The 23019-nt window shown below is 40.1% G+C and overlaps 1 protein-coding gene across 1 annotated transcript in view; it reads right to left on the reverse strand.

The window, feature by feature from the left end:
- The window catches only part of PEX5 (peroxin 5), a 64230-nt gene extending 48794 nt beyond the window's left edge, over window positions 1–15436 (reverse strand). Inside the window, exons 1-4 of the mRNA XM_010264765.3 lie at window positions 14912–15436; window positions 12323–12454; window positions 12066–12246; window positions 11358–11551 (exon numbers count right to left, since the gene is read on the reverse strand). Coding sequence (XP_010263067.1) covers window positions 11358–11551; window positions 12066–12246; window positions 12323–12454; window positions 14912–15031 — 627 coding nt within the window. The 5' untranslated portion in view covers window positions 15032–15436. The remainder of the gene's footprint in view (window positions 1–11357; window positions 11552–12065; window positions 12247–12322; window positions 12455–14911) is intronic.
- Between the last annotated feature and the right edge of the window lie 7583 nt (window positions 15437–23019).

The raw sequence follows: 23019 nt of genomic DNA on the forward strand, positions 1-23019 counted from the left end.
TCCCTTTCTGCCCCTTATTTAGCTAAATCATTAGCTAGGGAATTAGCCGATCTTTTAACCCAGCATATCTTAACTTCCATCTCCCGCACCAGCCACTTAAATTTCCTCCTCTCATTGTACTTCCATAAGCCATTGTTATCTTCATTCAGCCACCCTATCACCACCTCTGAATCCCCTTCAATTATGAGTTTCCTGATGTTCAACTCCTTAGCTTTCTGGATTCCTTCCATAACTACAAAGATCTCGGCTCTAAGAGTCACCCACTCCAATTGGGCCTGAGAACATAGCAGAAATGACCACACTCTCATCTCTAAAAACATCCCCAATCCCCAATTGTCCCGGATTTCCCCTACTACACCCATCAAAGTTTAATTTCAAGAGTCCAACAGGTGGAGGGGTCCAAGACACACTCATTACTGACTTGGTCGGTGTGCAATTTACAATTTCACCCTACTTACTCAACATGTCATCCACAGTGTGAATAACTCCAAAGATTTCAGCCAGTGTACAGCTCTAATATGTATGATAGCCCTCAGATCTGCTGCTCCTCTCTTAGCTTCTGAGAATATCCTAGAATTTCTTTCTTCCCAAAGTGTCCAACATACTGCAACCCTTAGTCCTCTCCATATAGTCCTTCCCCTTTTTATCCGCCACCTGAAAAAAGAAGGGGAGAAAAGGCCCTGCAAGTCTGATGGAGGATTCCAGCTACATCCAAATAGGGAGAAAGCCCAATCCCAAATTGACCTCGCAAGATGGCAAGACACCAATAGGTGAAAACCAGTCTCCCCATCCGCTTTACAAAGAACACACCAATGAGGTGACAAACAAGTATTGTTTCCAGAAATGAAGTGACAAGCAAAATTTGGCCATTTGTCTTTTTCAGCTTTGAGTCATTTGTATCCATAAATGTTTAAGGGAATATCCCTGTCGAGTCTTCATTGTGAGTCATGTGAACTTGCTAAACATTGTAGACAATCTTTTTCAGTGAGTAATAAAAGATTTGTTTCTCCTTTCCATATTGTGCACTTTGATGTGTGGGGGCCATATTATTTACCTGCTATGGGGGGCTACAAATATTTCATTATTTTCATTGATGATTTCTCTCATTACACATGGATTTACCTTTTGAAATCCCGGGATGAAGTACCAAATATTGTACAAAAGTTTCATGAACTTATACTTACCCAGTTTAACACTCGGATCAAAATATTCCGATCTGATAATGCAAAGGAATATTTTGAAAAGAGTCTTTCCTCCTACTTTGATACCTTTGGAGTTATTCATTAGAGTTCCTGTTCCTACACTCCTCAACAAAATGGAGTTGCGGAAAGGAAGAACAGACATGTGGTTGAGGTTGCGAGGAGCCTCCTTTTTGCTTCCCATGTTTCTGTTAAATTTTGGAGCGATTGTTGTTCTTACAGCTACATACTTGATAAATCGAATGCCTTCTCGGATTCTGGGGTTTAAAACTCCCTTTAGCTTGCTTTTTTCCAAATGAGGATATGTTTTCTCTTCCTCCTAGGGTGTTTGGGTGCACTTGCTATGTCCATGTTCACAGTCATCAAAGACATAAGTTTGAGCCTAAAGCACACAAGTGTGTCTTTTTGGGATATGCCCCCACACAAAAGGGGTACTACTGTTTTGAGCCAATTCATGGCACTCGCTTTGTTTCTAAAGATGTCACATTTGCAGAGTCAGTCCCTTTCTTTGGTACTTCTCTTGAGGGGGAACATTCAGACGAGTTATTTGCATTGTCACCATCTGTTCCTCTTCCAATTCCCATTGAATCTTCTATAGAGTCTCCTCCAGTTGAGTCATCTATCCTTGCTCCCCTTCCTCCTCCTACTCATCCCCCTTCTTTTCTTTCACATCCTATTATCCAGAGGTGGTACTAGAGACAAAGACTCAGAGACATGCAAGTTGTTTCCACACCTTTAGATGTGCCTCTTGCTCCTCCCATCACTACAGAGATAACAGGTCAGCCCTCTTCTACCACTTCAGATGCCTTCCCTGACCTTGATCTCCTCATTGCCTTTCGCAAGGGCAAACGGAAATGCACAGCTCATTATATTTCCAAACACCTATCCTACAACCTCCTTTCCCCTTCCTACTATTCCTTCCTTGCCTTTGTTTCCACACATGTAACTCCCCGGTCTATCCCAGATGCCTTGTCCAAACCAGAATGGAGAGATGCTATGATGATTGAACTAGATGCTTTGCATAAGAACAATACCTGGGAAATTGTGGATTTTCCTGAGGGAAAGGAACTGGTTGGCTGTAAGTGGGTATTCATTATTAAGTATCATTCTGATGGTACTGTTGAGAGATATAAGGCCCGTTTGGTTGCTAAATGATATACTCAGATGTATGGTTTTCATTACTTAGAAACTTTTGCCCCAATAGCCAAGATGACTTCAGTTCGAGTTTTGTTATCTTTAGCTACTACTTTTGACTGGCCTCTTCATCAGTTTGATGTAAAGAATGCCTTTTTGAATGGGGACTTAAATGAAGAGGTCTATATGTCTTTATCTCCAGGGGTGTATGGGAAGGAGATGCAAGGAAAGGTCTATAAACTGAAGAAGTCTCTTTATAGCCTTAAGCAGTCTCCTAGAGCCTAGTTTGACAGATTTTGGGCTGCTCTTGTTGCTTTTGAGTACACACAGACTCAGTCGGATCATACTTTGTTTGTTAAGAGGAGAGATTCCTTAGTGACCTTCCTAATTATCTATGTTGATGATATTGTGGTTACAGAAAATGATACTCAAGAAGTTGCTCATCTCAATAGTTTTCTTAAGACTGAGTTTGAAATTAAAGACTTGGGAGAACTCAGATATTTCTTGGGAATTGAAGTTGCCAGATCTAAGGATGGTATCTTCATTTCACAACGGAAGTATGTTCTTGATCTCCTTGCAGAGACTGGGAAACTGGGGGCTCGACCTGCTTCTACTCCTACTGACCAAAATCACAAGTTGTCAGCGACTGAAGGTGAACTGTTGCCTGATAAGGGGGTGTTCCAGAGACTGGTTGAGAAGTTACTTTACCTTTGCATGACTCAACCAGATATTTCCTATGTAGTTAGTGTAATCAACCAGTTTATGCATTTTCCCAGAGATACACATTTAGCAACTGCCGAGAGAGTTCTGTGCTATCTAAAAGGGACTCTAGGGAAAGGCATCTTGTTTGCTAAGCATGGATACATGAAGCTAGAAGCATACACTGATGATGACTGGGCCGGATGTATTGATGATAGGAGGTCTACTTCAGGTTACTGTGCTATGGCAGCAGGGAACATAGTATCATGGAGCAAGAAGCAGCCTGTAGTGGCAAGATCTTCAACTGAAGCGGAATACAGGGCAATGGCACATGGAGTTTCTGAATTTTTGTGGTTGAGATCACTTTTAGGTGAATTAGGTATAAACTGTGAAAAGCCAATGATGTTATATTGTGACAACCAGACAGCTATCAACATTGCACACAATCCTGTTCAACATGACAGAACTAAACACATTGAGGTTGACAGGCATTTTATACGAGAGAGAGTTGCCTCAGGAGAAGTCTGTCTACCATTTGTTGCTTCTGAAGAACAGTTGGTTGATGTTTTGACAAAAGGTGTTTCTAAAGGAAAGCTGGTTCATTATATAAGCAAGTTGGGCATGATGGATATCTATGCTCAACTTGAGGGGGAGTGTAGAGAGACTGGGCTAAATGGGCCCTAGCCCATTAGTGTCTTTCTTATTAGTTCTTTCATGTTATGTTTTCTTATTGGGCCTTTTTCTTTATGGGCCTTTAGCTCTTATTTATGTTTTCTAAGTTTAGTGCTGATGTGGACACCTACTTAAGGGCCTCCTTGTAATTTATGTAACTTAAGTAAGTTTAATAAAAGATCAGAGTGGGGGAAAGAGGAGATTTTTGAACTCCTCCTTTCTTCTCCAATCTTCCTCCTTCTTGTTGTCTCCTTCTCTGATTTCTTTTGCTTTATTCTGAAATATTCTACTGATTTTATTGGTTTTAATTACACATCTATTAATAACATGTGGGTTATAATAGCGGTGCAACAAGTTAGGGACTCACTCACCCATAGAAGGGACTATTTCAACTCTAAAATAAAAAACTATAAGCTTCTCAAAACAAAGAAAAGAAATTGATTGCCTCTAGCTTGAGATTACAAGGTTTATTGAGAACAAAAACTAGCAGTTAAAGCATTTAATGTAAAATTAGTCGTTAGAAACCCACTAAAAAACTAGTTGTTAGAAGTCCACTAACACACTAATGTTAGAAACCCACTAACCAAAATGACTATTGGAAGCCCATTAATGAGTTCAAATGTAGCCTCACTTGTCTTATTATAATATGAAGTGTATACTTTTTTACGAAGTCCAAAGATAATTATCAATGAAAGATGGTTGCTGGTTGTTATGGAACCTAGGAAGTTACCCTAGGATTCATGGTTTCTACATAAAAAATTCCATTGTCTAGGCAACTAGGAGACAAGGTGCCCCCTTACTGCCTAGCTTCACCTTGGTGCCTTGAAAACTATGTCCAAGACTGGGGATAATAGCAGAGGAGCAACTGCTGACAGGTATTGTCTATCAAGGGAATGACAATGATCATTCAGAATTGAATCAAGTGGACAATGAAGGCAAGGTATATGAAGAGAAGTAAAAAAATCTTACTGTGGGTGATGTTTATCAGAACAGCAAGTATAGAATACAGACATGCACTAAGACTCCTGAAGAATATGAGAAGTGGATATTGATCAAAAAAATATGAGAAGTGGATGATAGTTCAATTAGAGAGGTTGAGGAAGCTAGGGAGCAAGTAGATGTTGAAGATGTTAACCCTTTTGAAGAAGTACTACAAATAAATAAGAAGATGGATTTGTAAGTGGTGATAGAAAAAAATAGGAAAGAAATTGATATTTTCATCTTAGGTGTTGAAGAGATCACAAAGAGAGAGGGAGAGAGAGAAGAGAAGAGAGCAGTATCCAAAAATGAGGAATAATTTTTAAGATTTTGGAGCAAGGGTTTCTGTTTTTTATCAGGCATATTAGGAGATAAAGATTCTGTTCATGTGGAGGGTTGGTGGTTGGTTGTTTAGACTTTGGAAGGGTACAGAATCCTATGATATTTGAAGTAATGGCGGAAACTGAAAAGCATGATGACATTTGATATGGATGAAAGGAAGAAATGTTTCAGGCTTTATGGAGGATTGTTTTTTGCTATTTTCCTCAAAACCTTTTTATGAAGAAACATTTACTGAGGTTACTTTCAAGAAGACTATTTTTTCCCTCGAGCCTATTTGTAGGTCAGTTTTTTGTTGTGATAGAAGTATGGGAGTATGGGAGTGTTCTCATGATTTGAGAATTTCTAAAATCTCTTGACTTTAGGGTTTCCACAGTACCGTTTGGGTGAGATTGGTTTTACCTTATTCTGAAGTATAAGATTTGTTGAACAAGAGAAAGAAGAGGAAGAGAAGGAAGAAGAAGGAAGAGAGAAGAGGCTGGCGGACTTAATGCCTCAAAAGAACTTGCTTCATGCGAGTAAAGCATTTGTATTTATACTATACTGGCCGTACAACACAAATGGTATAGAAATTACAAAAATACCCCTGCGGGCACTAAATCTGTGTACAGTACATACAATAACATCTGTCAACACTCCCCCTCAAGTTGGAGCATAGATATCAATCATGCCCAACTTGTCACAGAGATCTTGATGTCTGGAATGGTTTAGCCCTTTTGTAAAGATGTCTGCTAGTTGGTCTTCAGAGTTGATATATGGAGTGCATACTTCGCCTATGATGACTTTCTCTCTGATAAAGTGCTTGTCAACTTCAATGTGCTTTGTTCTATCATGTAGTACCGGGTTAGCAGCAATACTTATAGCTTCCTTGTTATCACAGAGTAGAGTCATGGGTTTGTCCACTGGAAAACCCAACTCACCCAACAAATTCTTTATCCACATACCTTCGGCTACTCCATGTGCCATTGCACGGTACTCAGCTTCAGCACTGGATCTAGCCACCACCGTTTGCTTCTTACTCCTCCAAGTAACAAGGTTCCCTCCTACAAAGGTGCAGTAACCACTAGTAGACCTTCTGTCACTTTGAGATCCAGCCCAATCCGCATCTGTACAAATTTCAACTCTCAAATGTCCATGCTTCTGGAATAATAAGCCAGCACCAGGGAACTTCTTAAGATACCGCAATATCCTCTCTACTGCTTCAAGATGAGTGGTCCTAGGTGCATGCATGAACTGGCTGAGGACACCAACAGCATATGCTATGTCTAGACAGGTCATAGAGAGGTACAACAATCTCCCTACAAGCCTTTGAAATTGCTTCACATCTTTAAGAGGTTCACCTTGGCTGTCACTTAACTTATGGTTGGGGTCAATGGGAGAGTCAGCTGGCTTAACCCCAATCTTTCCAGTGTCATTAAGCAAGTCTAGGACATATTTCCTTTGGGAGATAAAGATACCCTTTCTTGATCGGGCAACCTCAATTCCAAGGAAACCCTTCAAACTTTCAATTTCATCCTTCCAGTCACCAGTAACAATTATGTCATCCACATATACTATTAGGGCAGCCATTTTACCTTCTCCCCTTTTCACAAACAGTGTGTGATCTGATTGACATTGCTTGTATCCCCTCTGCTGAACTACAGTATGAAATCTGCTGAACCAAGCTCTTGGTGATTGCTTCAGCCCATATAAAGACTTCTTTAACTTGCACACTTTCTGTTCATTTCCTTGAGCCAGAAAACCGGGGGGTTGAACCATATAAACTTCCTCTTCAAGGTCACCATTCAAGAAGGCATTCTTGATGTCGAGCTGATGTAGATCCCAATTCAGATTAGCAGCAAGAGAGAAAAGTACTCTAATAGAGTTCATTTTGGCAACAGGGGCAAAGGTTTCTACATAATCAACTCCATATACTTGAGTAAACCCCTTTGCCACTAAACGAGCTTTATACCTCTCCACGGTTCCATCAGCCCCATGCTTAACAGTGAACACCCATTTACATCCAACTAGATCCTTTCCCTTAGGGAGATCAACAAGTTCCCACGTGCCATTCTTATGAAAAGCATCAATTTCTTCCTTCATGGCATTTGTCCATTCTGGTACTGAGAGAGCTTCTGCCACATTCTTGGGAATAGGGATACTGTCAATGAAGGTAAGGAAGGCACAAAATGAAGGTGAGATGTTCTCATAGGAAACAAAGTTGGAAATGGGGTGTTTAGTAGTGCACAACCTAACACCTTTCCTGTGGGCAATAGGAAGGTCAAGATCATTACCAACAGGGAGGTCATGACCATCATTGGGAGTCAAGTTACCTGAGTGAGTATGATCTTCCCCCGAGGAGTTTGATGGCACTTGAGGTACAACTTATGGATTCTCCACAACTCTTGAACTTGGTTGGCCTTTACGACGACGAGAAAAAACACGGAAAGGTGGAGGATTAGGAAGAGAAGGGGGAGAAAGAGAAGTATAAGGAAGAGGAGGAAACTAAATCAATTTCTCCTCATGCCTACACTCCCCCTGAGGAGAAACAGGAAAGAAGGGCTCATCTTCAAAGAATGTAACATCCATGGAGATATAGAATCTCCGAGAAACAGGATCAAAGCAACGATACCCTTTCTGAGAGAATGAGTAGTCAAGAAATATGCACGGGATAGCACGAGAGTCCAATTTCCCCCAGGTGTGAGATAGGTTTTGGACAAAGCACCGACAACCAAAAACACGAGGAGGGATAGAAAGAAGAGGGGCCTTAGGGAAGAGAAGCTGATGTGAGGCTTTGTACTCTAACCAACGAGAGGGCATTCGGTTAATGAGGTATGTAGAACAAAGACAGCCTCAAGCCAAAATCGTTTGGGAACATTCATATGAAGTATTAAACCCCGTGCCACTTCAAGGAGGTGTCGATTCTTCCATTCAGCCACACCATTTTGTTGTGGCATGCGGGCACAAGAACTCCGATGAAGTGATCCATGTAAAGCAAAGAACTTCGTGAGGTCACTATGAAAAAACTCTTTTGCATTGTCTGACTGAAATATTTGTATCTCGGTCTGAAATTGGGTGAAGATCATCCGTTGAAAATTTTGAATAATTTTTTGTACTTCCTCACGGGCTCGCATTGGGTATACCCAAGTGTATCTGGAATAATCATCAATGAAAGTAATGAAATACTTGTAACCACTCTCAGAAGGTAAAGTAACAGGGCCCCACACATCAAAATGCACAATGTGAAAAGGAAACTCAGATTTACTATTTTTTTGAAGGAAATGAGTTCTACAATGCTTGCTTAACTGACATGTTTGACAAGAGAAATCAGAAACAGACACTAACTTACACAGTTCTGGAAAAACAACTTTCAAGGACTCAAAAGACAAATGACCCAGGCGACAATGCCACAAATACATTTTACTCTTTCTGAACTGACTCATAGACTCTGTAACATGAAGGTCAGTCATATTCTCCAGCATATAGAGTCCATCAACCATACGTCCCCTACCAATCGTCCTCCCCGAGGCCAGATCCTAAATCACACAATATGAAGGGAAAAATGTCACAGAACAGTTTAACGAATTTGTAACACTACTGACTGAGAACAAATTCATAGGAAATTTTGGAACATGAAGAACATCAGAAAGTGTAAGGCCGAGAGGAAGAGAGAGAGTTCCCTGACCAGCTATGGAAGTGTATGATCCATCAGCTAGTCTCACTTTATCTCTTCCAGAAAGAGGGTGATAAGTTTGAAAGTAAGAGGACATACCAGTCATGTGTTTTGACGCTCCAGAATCAATGATCCATGGAGAGTCAAGGTTGTGAGAAGCAACATGGAAAGTAGTGGCAGGATTACCTGACGTGGATGCAAATGAGGTTGTGGGAAGAGTATCCATCTGGTGTATTGTTCTACCATAAAGCTCCAGATGGTCATGGAAGGAGTTTACAATATCCTCCCTTGGGTCAGATCCAGAGTACCTATGTTGGCCATGTGGTGTTTGAGTCACAGTAGAAGTGGAGGGCTGATTCTCCCGAGTAACCATATTGGCCATGTGGTGTTTCTTGGTACCTTGTTGCCCAGGCCTTTTAATTACATCTGAGCCTTGCTTCTTAGGTAGATCTTGAGCCTATTTTGGTTTCCCATGAAGATCCCAACAAGTATCTTTGGTGTGTCGGGGCTTCTGACAGTTAGTGCACCACAATTTCTCCTTATCTTCTGTTTTCTTCTGGAGATTCCCTCTCCTGGAAGATGATCCACCACTAGTAGAGGCACCCCCTTTTGCCGCCAACACAATTGCATCCCCTCCGGTGCTGTCCATCAAGTTTCTCCTGCTCTCTTCAGACTGGACAAGAGCATAGACCTCCTGAATTGATGGAAGATCCTTAGAACTGAGAATTTGTACTCTGATGGATTCATAGATAGGATTGAGACCATGCAAAAAGCCAAACACTCTTTGTTGTGAAACAAGTTTCTTATACAATTTGGCATCTTCATCACACTTCCAATCAATATTCTGGTAATGGTCCAACTCCTTCCAAACAGAGGTCAAGTCAGAGTAATAAACTGATAAACTTCTCTCCCCCTATTGACAAGTAGATGATGTTGTTTGCAGTTGATAGATCTTGGCATAGTGTCATAGTTCAGAATGTGGATTTTGCTTGTTCCCAGATCTCATTTGCAGTTTCAGCCCACATGAAGTTCTTCCTTATTTGTGGTTGCATGGAGATCAAGAGCCACGACATAACCATACTATTCTCCTGATCCCATCTATCATGTTCAGTATTTCCAGAAGGTGGTTCTTTGATTCTTCCATTTATATAGCCTATTTTTCCCCTTGCAGTTATGTATAATTTGATCCCTCTTGACCACTCTAGGTAATTTAACCCATCAAGAGGAACAACAGCCATAGGGAAGGATAGGTCACTGCCCCCACTCATTCCATTCAGCATTGTGGAGATTCCGGATGTGATTGAATCTTCACTATTCATGATTCCAAGTTTAGGAGTACACAAAGCCCAAGGCACACTGCCTTACAAAGCTGCTACAGTCTACAACTAGGCACTTGCTGATTTTCGGTTTCACAGAGAACCAAGCACAAACACTGCAGCTGCAGTACTAGTTTGTATGACCTACAGTTTGTAGGAGTCCACAGAACAACATACGAACACTGCACTTGCAGTGTAACCAGGTCTGAATGACCTACAATTTTACAACTTTCATGCAACTTCTCAGTAGGAACAGAAATACAAAGTGGTAGTTCACCACACACCTAATCGGCTGATACCAATTTCAGGGCAGCCGAACAGTCACTAAGTGTTTAGGGCATCAACAGTTACTTAGAGTAGCTGAATAGCAGTAACACACAAGAGAAGAGAAAAAAAAATGTAGCCGAACAGTCACCCTACTCAGATTTTAGGGCATTAACAGTCCATCGAAGAGAGCAAGAAGAGAACAATAAAAAAAAAAAAAAAACTTCAGTTGAGTACCAAGTCACCCGAACAGTGGATAGGGTACACTCTTGGACACCATCTTCTCTGCAAGACAGAACCCTTCTTCGTACATCAGGTGATAGTTTTCTACAGTCTTCTCAGCCGAGCAACTACAGATACCAACACCTGGGCTGGAGGATGAAAAAAAAAAAAAACTTCGTAGCAGAACCCTTTTCTACGCTAGGAAGTTGAACGGTCAAGCTGATTCTACTCGGCATTGGAGACTAACCACAGCACTAGAGAATGATTTCTCTTCCTTGCCTTCGAACATCAGGAATATAGTGACCTCAGATGATTGTTTTCCAGGCCTGGACGGTTCCACTCTGATACCATGTTGAGCAAGAGAAAGAAGATGAAGAGAAGAAGGAAGAAGAGAGAAGAGGCTGGCGGACTTAATGCCTCAAGAACTTGCTTCATGCGAGTGAAGCATTTGTATTTATACTATACTGGCCGTACAACACGTGGTATAGAAATTAGAAAAATACCCCTGCGGGCACTAAATCTGTGTACAGTACATACAATAACATCTGTCAACAAGATTGTGTCACTCTCACTACATGTTTTGTTAGAATGTTGCATTTCAATTCAGTTTTTGGGACTGGCGCTGTTGATGGGGTGTGTCTATTTTCTTTATCTTGGTCGGTAATTTCTTATCACCTGTTCTTGTATTATTTATTTTTCTTTAATGAATTTTATCTTCACTATCAAAGAAAACCTACAGATCAAAAAGGATTAACTTCACTTTCGAGTTTAGATTATAGAACTGAGGGAAAAGCAATACAACTTGGTCAAGTTATCAATTGCCCATTTATGTTAGCAAACAACACTCAATGAACATTAATAATTGAGGCCTGACCAGTGAACCTGTGAATTTATAAAATCTTCACTCTTATCTGCAAAGAAGTGCCGTGCCATTATGCTGCTACGATCACGTATACATTGCTTGTCACCTTCTGACAATCCCAAAACTGGAAGAGGTGCAGGACGAAAAGGAATACCAGCTCGGCTACTGTCCACAAAGGAGTGCAAAAAACTTGACAGAACTCTTTGTGGTGGCCCTGAAAATGTGAATTGAATATGTAAAACCACAGGGATCAGCTCCAAACATCTGAAAACAGTGTGCTATTAATCATAAATAAGAAGTTGTCCATATCAACTAGTTTTAAAAACTTGATGAATTGATTCAAAAACACATTGATTCAACCAAAGATGATTGGAACTCAGACAAGTATTATCAATAATTCATGTTCTGTAAACTGCAAAAATTAAATGAATATGACAGAAAAGATTAGAAAAAGAAAATCTGATAACTGAACATGATTTTTGAACTCAGAAATGAACAATCCAAATCCTGAATCAACTTGACCCTTGGGTTACACATCCATTGTGCAGCACTGCAGCTCTTAGCAAATTTATATCCAACCAATAGTCCCCTCTCAGATAATTCTTTTTTTTCAATTGGAAACGGTAACTTGAAGCCTCTCAGATAATTCATTCAATAACTAAAAAAGGCAAATCAATTGAAAATTGATCCTCATCCTCAACCAAACAGACATAACTTTTTGGCCTTACCATCCCAAGCACGTTGCATCTGAGAATTAACTCCATGATCATAAATATTTTCAAACTCCGCAAAGTATGGTTGACCTTCACTTCCTTCAACATGAGGAACCTGAGGACGATGAATTTCATTCCATGCATCTCCAAAACCATCCTGAACTGCATTCCGGAAGCTAGGGAGGAATTCTGAGCCCTGGTTTGAGAAAATCAATAAACAATAGATACAATTTGACCTAACAAGAAAGTTTTTAAAGAGAACAATATCAAACCTGGGCATCAGGATGCTGATGTTGTTGATCATACTCTAATCCTGGGAGTGTTGATAATTGACCATCACTTCCAGGGTATAAAGGTGCATCAGGACCTGTTAGGGTTGCCCCAGGAAGTTCCTTTAGTCTTTCCTGTTCACACAAACAAATCAAAAGTATTACTGGTGTAAGCATCTAAAACAGATTGCAGCAGTTAGGCCTAAAAATAAAAAAAAAAACTAAACCATTGAAATGGCAGAATGGTCCTAAGGGCATTTTTGTCTTTGTAATTTTGCTTATTAAGGTGCACCAGTTAAGAGAATAATCATAATTGTAATCACTAATTGTAATCACCTAATATATATAAGTCAATGATAGGAGCATGAGATTCAAGATTGATTCTCACCTCTATTCACGCCAATTCTCTCTTGCACTCCTCTTCTTTTCTAATTCTCATCCTTTTTCTTTCATAAAACGTCCAAGAAATCACAGGTAGGTATCAGAGAAACAACAGAAGAAGACCAAGGGAATTTTTTCTTGATCGTCTCTTCCAAAGGTGCCTGCTGATGTCAACATGCCATATGGGTGGCAGCAGACAATGGAAAAAAACCACTCAACCCAGTAATTTGTGATTTGAGATGGTTTTTGGTATTATTATCTTGTGCTGCTGGAGTAGATACCTTATTTTTCTATAATTTTCCATGACAAAAAAAAAACAGATAAATTTACAAAGTTGCTTGTTTTGGTTGGTCTAAATGATGGAAGTTATATCTAGCCACAAGATTCACTTTGTTAGATCTATATGAAGTTTCTGAAGCCATTAGAAGTGGTTTTAAGATTTCCTAAGGATCTGTGATTATTCTGAAGTTTTTCCTTTTTCCTATTTTACCACCAGCTTAATGCTATCTCATCAATCTGTTCTATTACAGAAATTCTTTGTAGAAAGGACCATACTGTACTAACTTTTTTATATGTAATACAATTTATACTTCAAAAGAAAAAATGTTATGTTAGGGTTTTGGAACCCACAATCGTAGGGTTTTTGGTAGTGACAGTGGTTAAAAAGTGCTTTAGACTGTCATTTGTATTTGTTGATCTGTTATTGATGTTGGAGTCCTCGAAAGGAGATCAGCTTCTATCAGGGCAAAGCTGTGCCCACACCGTTCCAACAGCCATTTCCACGCTTGCATTGGTAATATCTCCTCATAAAATAAAGCATACAAGTATGGAGATATTCTCAATGCAAGGCAGTAAAGGGTGCTCAAACCGGCTTTGCCCTGACTGAAGCCGAACTCCCTCGAAAGGCATGAATGCTTCCTCCAGTGGTTATGTAAGGATTGATGATAGTTCCAATGTTCAAATAAACACTGAAATTGGATGGGACCAATTTTCTGGAGTGCTTTCAATCTGTTAAGTTGTCTATTGAGGATTTTCACAAGGTGGGATATCTTACATGGAGAAGGTGTAAAAATCATGAGAGATTTCCTATGAGAGAGAGAGAGATGGATCATTTGGTAAAGTGGGTGACTTTACTGGATAAGTGGCTTTGGAGGCTACCTCTAGAATCTAACAGGTCGTGCCACAAAGTAATAATCAACCCACATGCTATGATGACTGATGGATGGGATGTTGGGTTTTCTTCTCAAGCCACTTTAGCTTCCCCTTGAAAAGCTATCCATGGTTTGCTTCCTACATTCTTACAATCTATTAGATATGATGCTTGGGTGGGGAATAAAATTCTATTTTGGGAAGACCTCTAGGTAGGGGACTAGTTGCTAAAAGTCCGTTACCGTGACATTTACCCCATCTCTATCTACAAGAAGGAACTCTTTTCCAAGTTTCTTGTGACATCTCCTTTTGGGGTTAGTTGGATTTGGAGTTAAAAATAGGTCTTAGGGATGTAGAATTTAGAGCTTTCTTTGACTTGTTGAAAAAAGTTGATGATATATTCTTCCACCCCTCTCTCTTGGACGGTTGTATTTGGACTTCTTTTGCTTCAGATCTATTCAGTTGTGCTCTATTTTCAGCGTTCTTTTACAGCCTCATAACCCTTCTTAAAAATTGAGATAGGAGACTCCAAAAATGGTGAATTGGATGAAAGACAAGTAGACAACAAGCAGGCACCTTGGGGTTAAAGGCAAACATTAAGGGAAATACTTTGTTTAGCAAGGGAGAAGGAAGCAACTTTCAAGTGGGTGGGCAGATTGACAAATGGTTTAGCTAATTTCTTAGCTAAACAAGGGGTCAATAGGGAAATTTTGTTTTCAGCCGCAATGCAAATATTAACAATTAAGGGATAGGTGTTTCTAGCCTACATACAATTGGATGTAACACACACTGAATATAGCATTCTTTTACTGAATCAAATAAAATCAATCACAGTTACCAATCAAAAAATATAAATATTTTCTGTTTTTGTACGATAGAATCATACAACTTTTTAAAGTATGATGATTGAAAGGTATGGACAGGATTTACAAGAGCAAAACAAATATTCTATCTCTCTAGAAGAAACGTGATAAACTACAATAAACCCAAAAAGCAGCCAAAACGAGCTCCAGTGTTTGGGTAAATGATAGAATTGAATTCACGAAAAGGAAAAACACAGACCTGAGTTTTTGAAGAAGATCCAAGCAGAGTATTTGCAAGAGCTCCCAGAGGGTTCGAAGTAGAAGCAGAGCCAGGAACAGCACAAGCCGCTCCTCCCGAAACTAAATCTCTCATCGACATTTCCTACTGTTCCTTACAAGCAGAATCCCAGGAGACCTGTATTTCTGTATTTCTTGTGAATTGCGAAGCTGACGCTGGATTATTTTGAGGAAGAGCCGGATTGCTTCGTTATCTTCACCACCACATCGCTGTGCGAGCCTTATGTGACGACAGTGACTTGTGGGTGTGGGATGTCATCCCGTGCTTCGACTATGTGCCGTCCAGTGTTTGACTGTTCTGATAACGACCTATTTACGTTTCCATCTCCAACCTGCAGCCCTTGTTCCGTTTCCCCGATGGAAAAGAGAAAAGATGTAATAGAGTCTCACCGGATTTCTTCGGAATCGCAGAGTCGTGCAAACGAGACGACACGACACCAAACAGGAGTTAACTGGCCTAGGATCCGGTGAGATTCTTTTAAGCTGCGTAAGGTCGGTAAGGCGGCAAGGAATTTACTGGTTACTGCCCGCAGTGCATTGTTAATTTGGGCACAATCATACCATTGGGATTGGCTCCCCACAAAGCGCCCCACAGATTTCTCAGCGTGCATGAGTGCGGAGAAGTTTCCAGTGCACGGTTGCGATTTTTTGTGGGGCGTAGGTGAGGAGCCAGTGCGATCACTTTGCGAATCAATAGTACATCAAATCCACGTTGGAGCAAAAAGGTGTCAACCAGATTATCGATTGTAGGGTAAATGGCTGAAACCTCCCTGAAGTTTCTGATTGTTGTTGAAATCTCCCCTATATTTTGGCAATCATAATCACCTTTTCTAAACTTTCTCACATGGTTGCAAGTGAATTCGCATCAGCACCGGAGTGTGCTTCACACGTGCCCCAGAGCCTTCACATGGGAGATGTTGCGAATGCATGTGGGATGTGCTTTATGGGGCGAGAGCCTTCACCGGATCTAGTTCTCACACCCGACGCCTCACACGCATATCCTATCATGCATTGGGAATAGACATGTTCATGAGTCGGGTAGCCCGATGGCCCGGCCCGGCCTACACCCTGGTTGGGCTTGGTCATGTAATTAAGCATACGGGTCTGACCTCGGGCATAACACAGTAAGCCCGACTATATTTCGGGCCGGGCTCAAGATTTGTCAAAAAAGCCCGGCCCATCCCGATTCAGCATTATATATTTTATAAAATACATAATGTGTATTTTATATGTTATATAAAATATATAAATAATATAATATTTATTGAAATATATATATTTATAATTTAATATATACATTTTTTATTTTTTTCTTTATAATTTCTCTCTCTCTCTCTCTCTCTCTCTCTCTATTCAGCCGCTTCAGCAGTAGTAACAGCATGGGCTAAATTTTGGGCTCGGGCCTTAGAAAAATCTGTTAATACAAAGTGAAAGCCCGGCCCGGCTCAGCCCATGAACATGTCTAATTGGGAACATCTCCCGTACTTATTAGTTATTATTCATCGGAGATGTTCCCAATGCATAGTGGATGTGTCTATGAGGCACCCATTTGTGAGGAGCAGATCCCGTCACCTATGGGTGCCAATCTGAATTAATTAATCGCAAGCAAACCTCCTTTCTTAGAATCCTCAAAAAAATGCATAAAAAATATCCAAAATACTCAATGTAATTATTTTACTTTTGATAAAAATGTTTATTTTCCAAATTTTCTCTTTATATAAATCTCTATCATAAACCCTTCCAATCTCTTTTCTAAAATTGATTTGTTTTCCAAATTTGCCTTCATGTTAATCGCTCAAAGGCAAAGCTATAACCTTAAATTCTTTTTTTTTTTTTTGCTTATAAAGTTTGTATAGTTTTTCTATAAAACCAGCCCCAATAGTAACTATATGGGTATTTTAGACATTTTCATGCCTCTTGTTAGAGGATTCTAACATAAGGGGTCTACTTGCAACTATGTCAAAAAGTTCAGGGGAGGTGATTGCAATTCGTTTAACCAAACCGTGGGCCTTTATTAGTAACCAAACCAATACTACTGGTTTTTGGAAAATCGGTAACCGAAATCAATCGGTTAACCAGTTGACCAATTCGGTTAACCATCAGTTTTTCAATTTTTTTATCTTTACAATATATAAATATATAATAAAAAGTTATAAATATATATAATATTATATTTTAAATAATAAATAATATATCATATATTATAAATATATAATGCATATTATTAATTTATAATATATAAAAAATTTTAACTATATATAATATATAGAAATATATGTATACTGATTGGTTCAATTAATTACCGATTTTTTATATTGGTTAACCAAATCCGAATCGATACCTTCGATTTTTTAAAACACCAAACCGAAAAATCAATTAACCTAACCGAATTTTCGGTTCGGTTTCGATCGATTTGGTTTTTCATTTTTTCCTAATTGCAATTACTAAACTATATGAGAGGTTTTAGCAATAGTCAAACATTTAAAGGGAGGTTTTAGTCATTTACAATTAATTAAACTAGGGAAAAGTACGGGTGGGCTCAATTCATAATTATGAAATCCAGCTAGCATAACCGAGAAAGACATATAAAGAATGCCTTCTATTATGACCATGAGGTGGCAATCCAACATGGTTTCCCTGTCACCTACTTATATACTTTTTTATTTTGAAACTGCCCTTAAACACGTAAAGACCATAATTACCTTGTTTAAGAAAAAAGGGTCATTTGATCTCTCTACCGCCCTCTCTCCTTCTCTTCCTCTCTTCATGTCTTCCTCTCTCTTCCCCTCTCTCACTCTACTACGCTCCTGTAACTTGGGCACAAATGGTTCAAAACTAAGCATTCACTACTGATGAGGGCAGATTTGGCCCTCTAGTGAAATTGCGACACGTGGCACCTCGTGACAATTAGGCAAGTATCCAGACAATAATTTATCGAGTTGGTGTCACCCCGGGCACCGGTCTGGCTGGCCTGGCGCGACCTGTACGTGGCCTATGGGCGGCCTACACGCGGCCTGGCACGGCCTGTGCGCGACCTGGCGCGGCCTGCGTGACCTGGCCGGATCAGCCTGCCACAGGCACCGACCTGGCAACCTGGCCCGGACACAGGCGCCGACCTGGCAATCTGGCCCAGACACAGGCGCCGACCTGACAACCTAGCCCGGACATAGGCGCCGGCCTGGCAACCTGACCCGGACACCAACCCGCCGACTGACACAGGCGCCGACCTGACAACCTGGCCGGGACACAGGCGCCGACCTGGCAACCTGGCCCGGACACCGACCCGCCGACAGACACAGGCGCTGGCCTGGCAACTTGGCCCAGACACCGACCCGCCGACTGACACAGGCGCGCGACCTGACAACCTGGCCCAGGCGCCGACCTGGCCGCCTGGCACAAGCGCCAGCCTAACAACCTCGAGGAGTTCATCACCGTACCCCAGTTCTGACGAGATATGACGTCTTACCGTTTGAAGGCTTTTCACCCACCTACCCGCGAGGGCACCACTATATAAGGACTCCGACCCCCAAAGCCAAAGGAGAGGAAAAAGGATGGTAACCCCTGCTCTCTAGCTCTCTCATTTCTCTCCAAGCCCTTTGTAATCAGAATGCTAACTTAGGCGTCGGAGAGTCCCCGCCGGGAAAATACCCCGGGTCCTCTGATTCAGTTCTCGCAGGTCCCTCAGCTCCCGCCGTCTACAAAGGAGAGAAAATCACCTCACACGGAGGGTAGTCGGGTTGCGCTGCACCAGGGAGCTCCACCATCCTCTGAGTTGCAGACCGCCTAGGAACAAGTCAAGTGACGAGTTCGCCATTAGGCAGTTTGCCACCAGGCAGTTCGCCACCAGGCAGCTCGCCACCAGGCAGCTCGCCACTAGGCAGTTCGCCACCAGGGAGTTCGCCACCAGGCAGTTCGCCCCCAGGCAGTTTGCCACCAGGCAGTTCGCCACCAGGCAGTTCGCCACCAGGCAGCTCGCCACCAGGCAGTTCGCCATCAGGCAGTTTGCCATCAGGCAGTTCGCCATCAGGCAGTTCGCCACCAGGGAGTTCACCACCAGGCAGTTCGTCACCAGGCAGTTTGCCACCAGGCAGTTCACCACCAGGCAGTTCGCCACCAGGGAGTTCGCCACCAGGTAGTTCGCCCCCAGGCAGTTCGCCACCAGGGAGTTCGCCACCAGGCAGTTCGCCCCCAGGCAGTTCGCCACCAGGGAGCACCACCAGGTAGTTCGCCACCAGGCAGTTCACCACCTGGCAGTTCGTCACCAAGTAGCTCTTCACCAGGGAGCTCGCCATTGGGTAGTTCGCCACCAAGCAGTTCTCCCCCAGGGAGTTCGCCACCAAGTAGCTCATCACCAAGGCACGTCACCACCGGGTCAAACAACGAGGTAATTAGCCAAAAAATTTATACATCACAAAAAATGGTACGTGACCAAAAATGGTTACATCAACTACATCCTCCCCCATCCTTTTCTCTCTGCATTCGCTATATCTTGAGCTTACACAAGTCTCCAACCAAGTTTTTTTTCTCTCATTTTTCACTTCATTTCCTTCTCATTTCAACAGTCAAAACCTCCAATCGAATGGGTTTTAGGCCCTTGCTCAGGTTACAATCAAACCATTTTTCTCCTCTCCCTGATTATCTTCTCCTTGTTGGTATAATGGAACCAGTTTGAGCCCCCCCCCCCCCCACTCCCCCACTAAACCAACATCACCCTCCTCTTCTATACTCCCTTTTGTTCATCCTTTTCATCATATCAGGGTTTCCTCCCATTTGATTGAATCTAACCCTAACATATACATTAGAACATCTCCATTGAACATCGATGCTTTCAAGCTTGTGAATAGTGTGGTTGCAACATCCTTGTCAATAAAGAGAAATGAGCTACATCGAGGAGGGTAACAACAAATCAATTGGTGAAATATGACTATTTTGCAAGATTTATTTTAAGGTACTTTTGTTTGAGATAACATTAAATCCTACATACTAGATTGGTAAAATCCTCATTATCAAATACAGCATGAACAACTCTATCATAAATTAAATTTCTTTATTCTATTTTAAATAATTAAATACAAGTAAGCATTTAAACCAAAGTATATCTTAAAGAAATGAAGGAAAGGATGATAAAACTTTTCCTTATTCAATTTCTAAATGTATTTATTAGAGAAATCTTATGCTTTCAAAGAATGGGAATGCTGAAATACGAAGTAAAAAGATTAAATATTCTTTTCATGTGATATATTTTTTTTTCCTTTATGAAGATATCTTCATTTGTTCTTTCCATCTGATCCTTTTTCTTTATGATTAAATTATGGTTCACACATATAAGTTTTAATGATTGATTATTCATATCCCTACAATCATCATCACATTATCCAATAAATACTTGAGCATCATAATTAACACATTATCATACCTTTTGCTGGCTTTTTTGTACTCCCATGTCTATCATTTATTTTGAATTCCAAGAAATTTATCTTTAAGTAACTATAGTTCTTGAGGTGTGAAGTAGAGAACCTTGGAATTTAATGAACTTTTAAATATCTCTTGAATATTCCTCTGAAATTGATGTAGATTGTGGGAGATAGGGGAGGTTTTAATTTTTTTTTTCTATATGGTGTTATCTCTTTCATTCCATCATATTATTTTGTACATGTTTAGATAGTAACTGATTGAGTGTGAGTATCGTTTTTTGCACCTAAAACCATTTTAGTGTAGTTTTGTTCTGTCATATACTAGATAATTCATTATAGGCATGTTCTTAAGGTTTTCTTTTTCCCCAATGATTTCATGGTAGTGAAATGAAAATAATGCTTCATAGTTTTTGCTTGGGCTTCACAAAAAGAAACATCACGTATTTATGAATTGTACAAGTTACAGCATGTTGATAGCGCCTCACATACTATCCCAAAGTGATCTTTGTTGCCCTACCACTGACCTAATAAACCTTTTACCTAGTTTGGTGATAGAGGGTTGAAATCATTAGTGATCACTATCTTATTAATTTCAAATTTATGATGGATCCTCCATTATTGGAATATAATAGTAAAGGGCAAAAGAGGATGTCATGTCCTTGCTAGTTAATTTAATCCACTATTCAAACCATCTTGGTAACTTTTAATAGGATGACAATTAAAGAATACGAGGCTAATATAAGGAGGTTGAGCATACAATAACATACACTATTATGTGATACAATCATATAAATCAAAAACATAAAATTCAAGTGAGGATGGCTATGTCCTCACCAATGAACTAATTAGCGAATGCCTTAAAATTATACCCATCTTGGTAAAACATAAAATGGCTTGAATAATTCTTAGTGATAAAATTAGATTTATATTCTTAATATTCACAAAATCATATACCATCTCTCCTATTCTTCTTCATTTTCGTCTTCCTCAACACCAATAGGTAATCTCTTGGGCTCCTAGTCTCTCCCTAATTCCACTAACTCCCCGAAACACTAAGTATGTCAATTACTTGCTTCGATTGCTTGTATTCATTTGAGGTAGGAGCAGGACACAGTCACACCCACTGCAATAGAAAAATAAAATTCGTCAGATGGGTGCCACTGCCATTCAAACTGTCACCCTCTTCTGTCTCTTCTTTCCATTAGATACAACAACAAGAGCTGAATTATGCTCAAGATCGATGTGTGAAGACAATGGGTAGGGAGAGCGAGAGAAATAGTGAGAGAGATAGATGGAGAGGGAGAGGATATTGGAGAAGGAAAAGATTGTCGCCGCTGCTAAGAGTTGGCTTAGCCTACTACCAAGATGGATTTAAGGGATTGGCTTAGCCTAAAGACACATGGTTACCATTAATTAGGTTTACATATTCACCATGAATGAACAAGCTAAGAGCTAACCATCACCATCATCTCCATTATGAAATCATCCAATCTTTTCTTCCACTTACGAAGAGCAAGTAACATTATCCATAGTGTGTATATTGTGATAAAGATAACATAAACACTTGTTCTATCCCCCCTTTTTCCTTTTTATATAAGCTTTTTTTCTTTTTTGCACGAGCAAATTAAACCTAAAGGCTGAGTTTGGAAGGAGTACAAATGCAAATATGTAGAGTGAAAAACCTTATATTTTGTATGTATTTACGTTGTACATATTTGCATTTGTACTGCTTCCAAACTGAGTTTTACTTCACTTATTTTTCAATGGTTGAAAATTAGGCTTAACAATTAGCAATTTCAATGGGTCAAAGTTGGTTAAACTTGGTTTGGGTTATTAAGGGATTGAAGTTAGTACTACTGTGTAGTATTAGGTTAGGGTAGGAATTGGGTGATTTGGTTATAAATTTAAAAGGATCGGAAGGAGATTGTTGACCAACACTTGAGTCAGGTTAACCACTTGCAAAGTATTGCCTTAGTATGGGCTAATCTAGTTGTAAAAATTGCTAATATAAATATGAAATTATACAAACAAAACTATAATTGAAATCAAACTTTCATGTTCAAGAATTGAATTTTTCCCTCCTTTTTCTTGTAAGGTATGCTACCTTTTGAGACATTTGATAAGAAAAAAATGTATAAACAAAATAGAAGATAAAAAATTGCAACTTATTTAGAGGGACTTCTTCATTGACACCGACGCAATTATCATGAAAGGCGTACAAATAGAAACTAAATCACAAATAATTTTGGAGGGACTTTTTCATAACCAAAATGGATTGAATTTTCATAGAAAACATTTTACAAACACCTATTGGTTATACCTTTTCATATAGAAGCTAAGGTACAATCTATTACAAAGAGTTCTTCAATGCACATTCAACAAGCATGAATTAGCATTAATAGGGGTGGCAACGAGTCAAGCTTTGTAATAGATTATACCTTTTCATATAGAAGCTAAGGTACAATCTATTACAAAGAGTTCTTCAATGCACATTCAACAAGCATGAATTAGCATTAATAGGGGTGGCAACGAGTCAAGCTTTGTAATAGATTGTACCTTAGATCAATTTAAACCAAGCTTTGAGCCGAATTCAATCCCAATTTACAGGCTCGTTTTCTAATTGAGCCGAGCTTGAGCCTAATAAAGCTCGATTCAT

Source organism: Nelumbo nucifera, chromosome 2 (assembly GCF_055504915.1).
Source record: "Nelumbo nucifera cultivar China Antique chromosome 2, China Antique-T2T, whole genome shotgun sequence".
Lineage (NCBI taxonomy): Eukaryota > Viridiplantae > Streptophyta > Magnoliopsida > Proteales > Nelumbonaceae > Nelumbo > Nelumbo nucifera.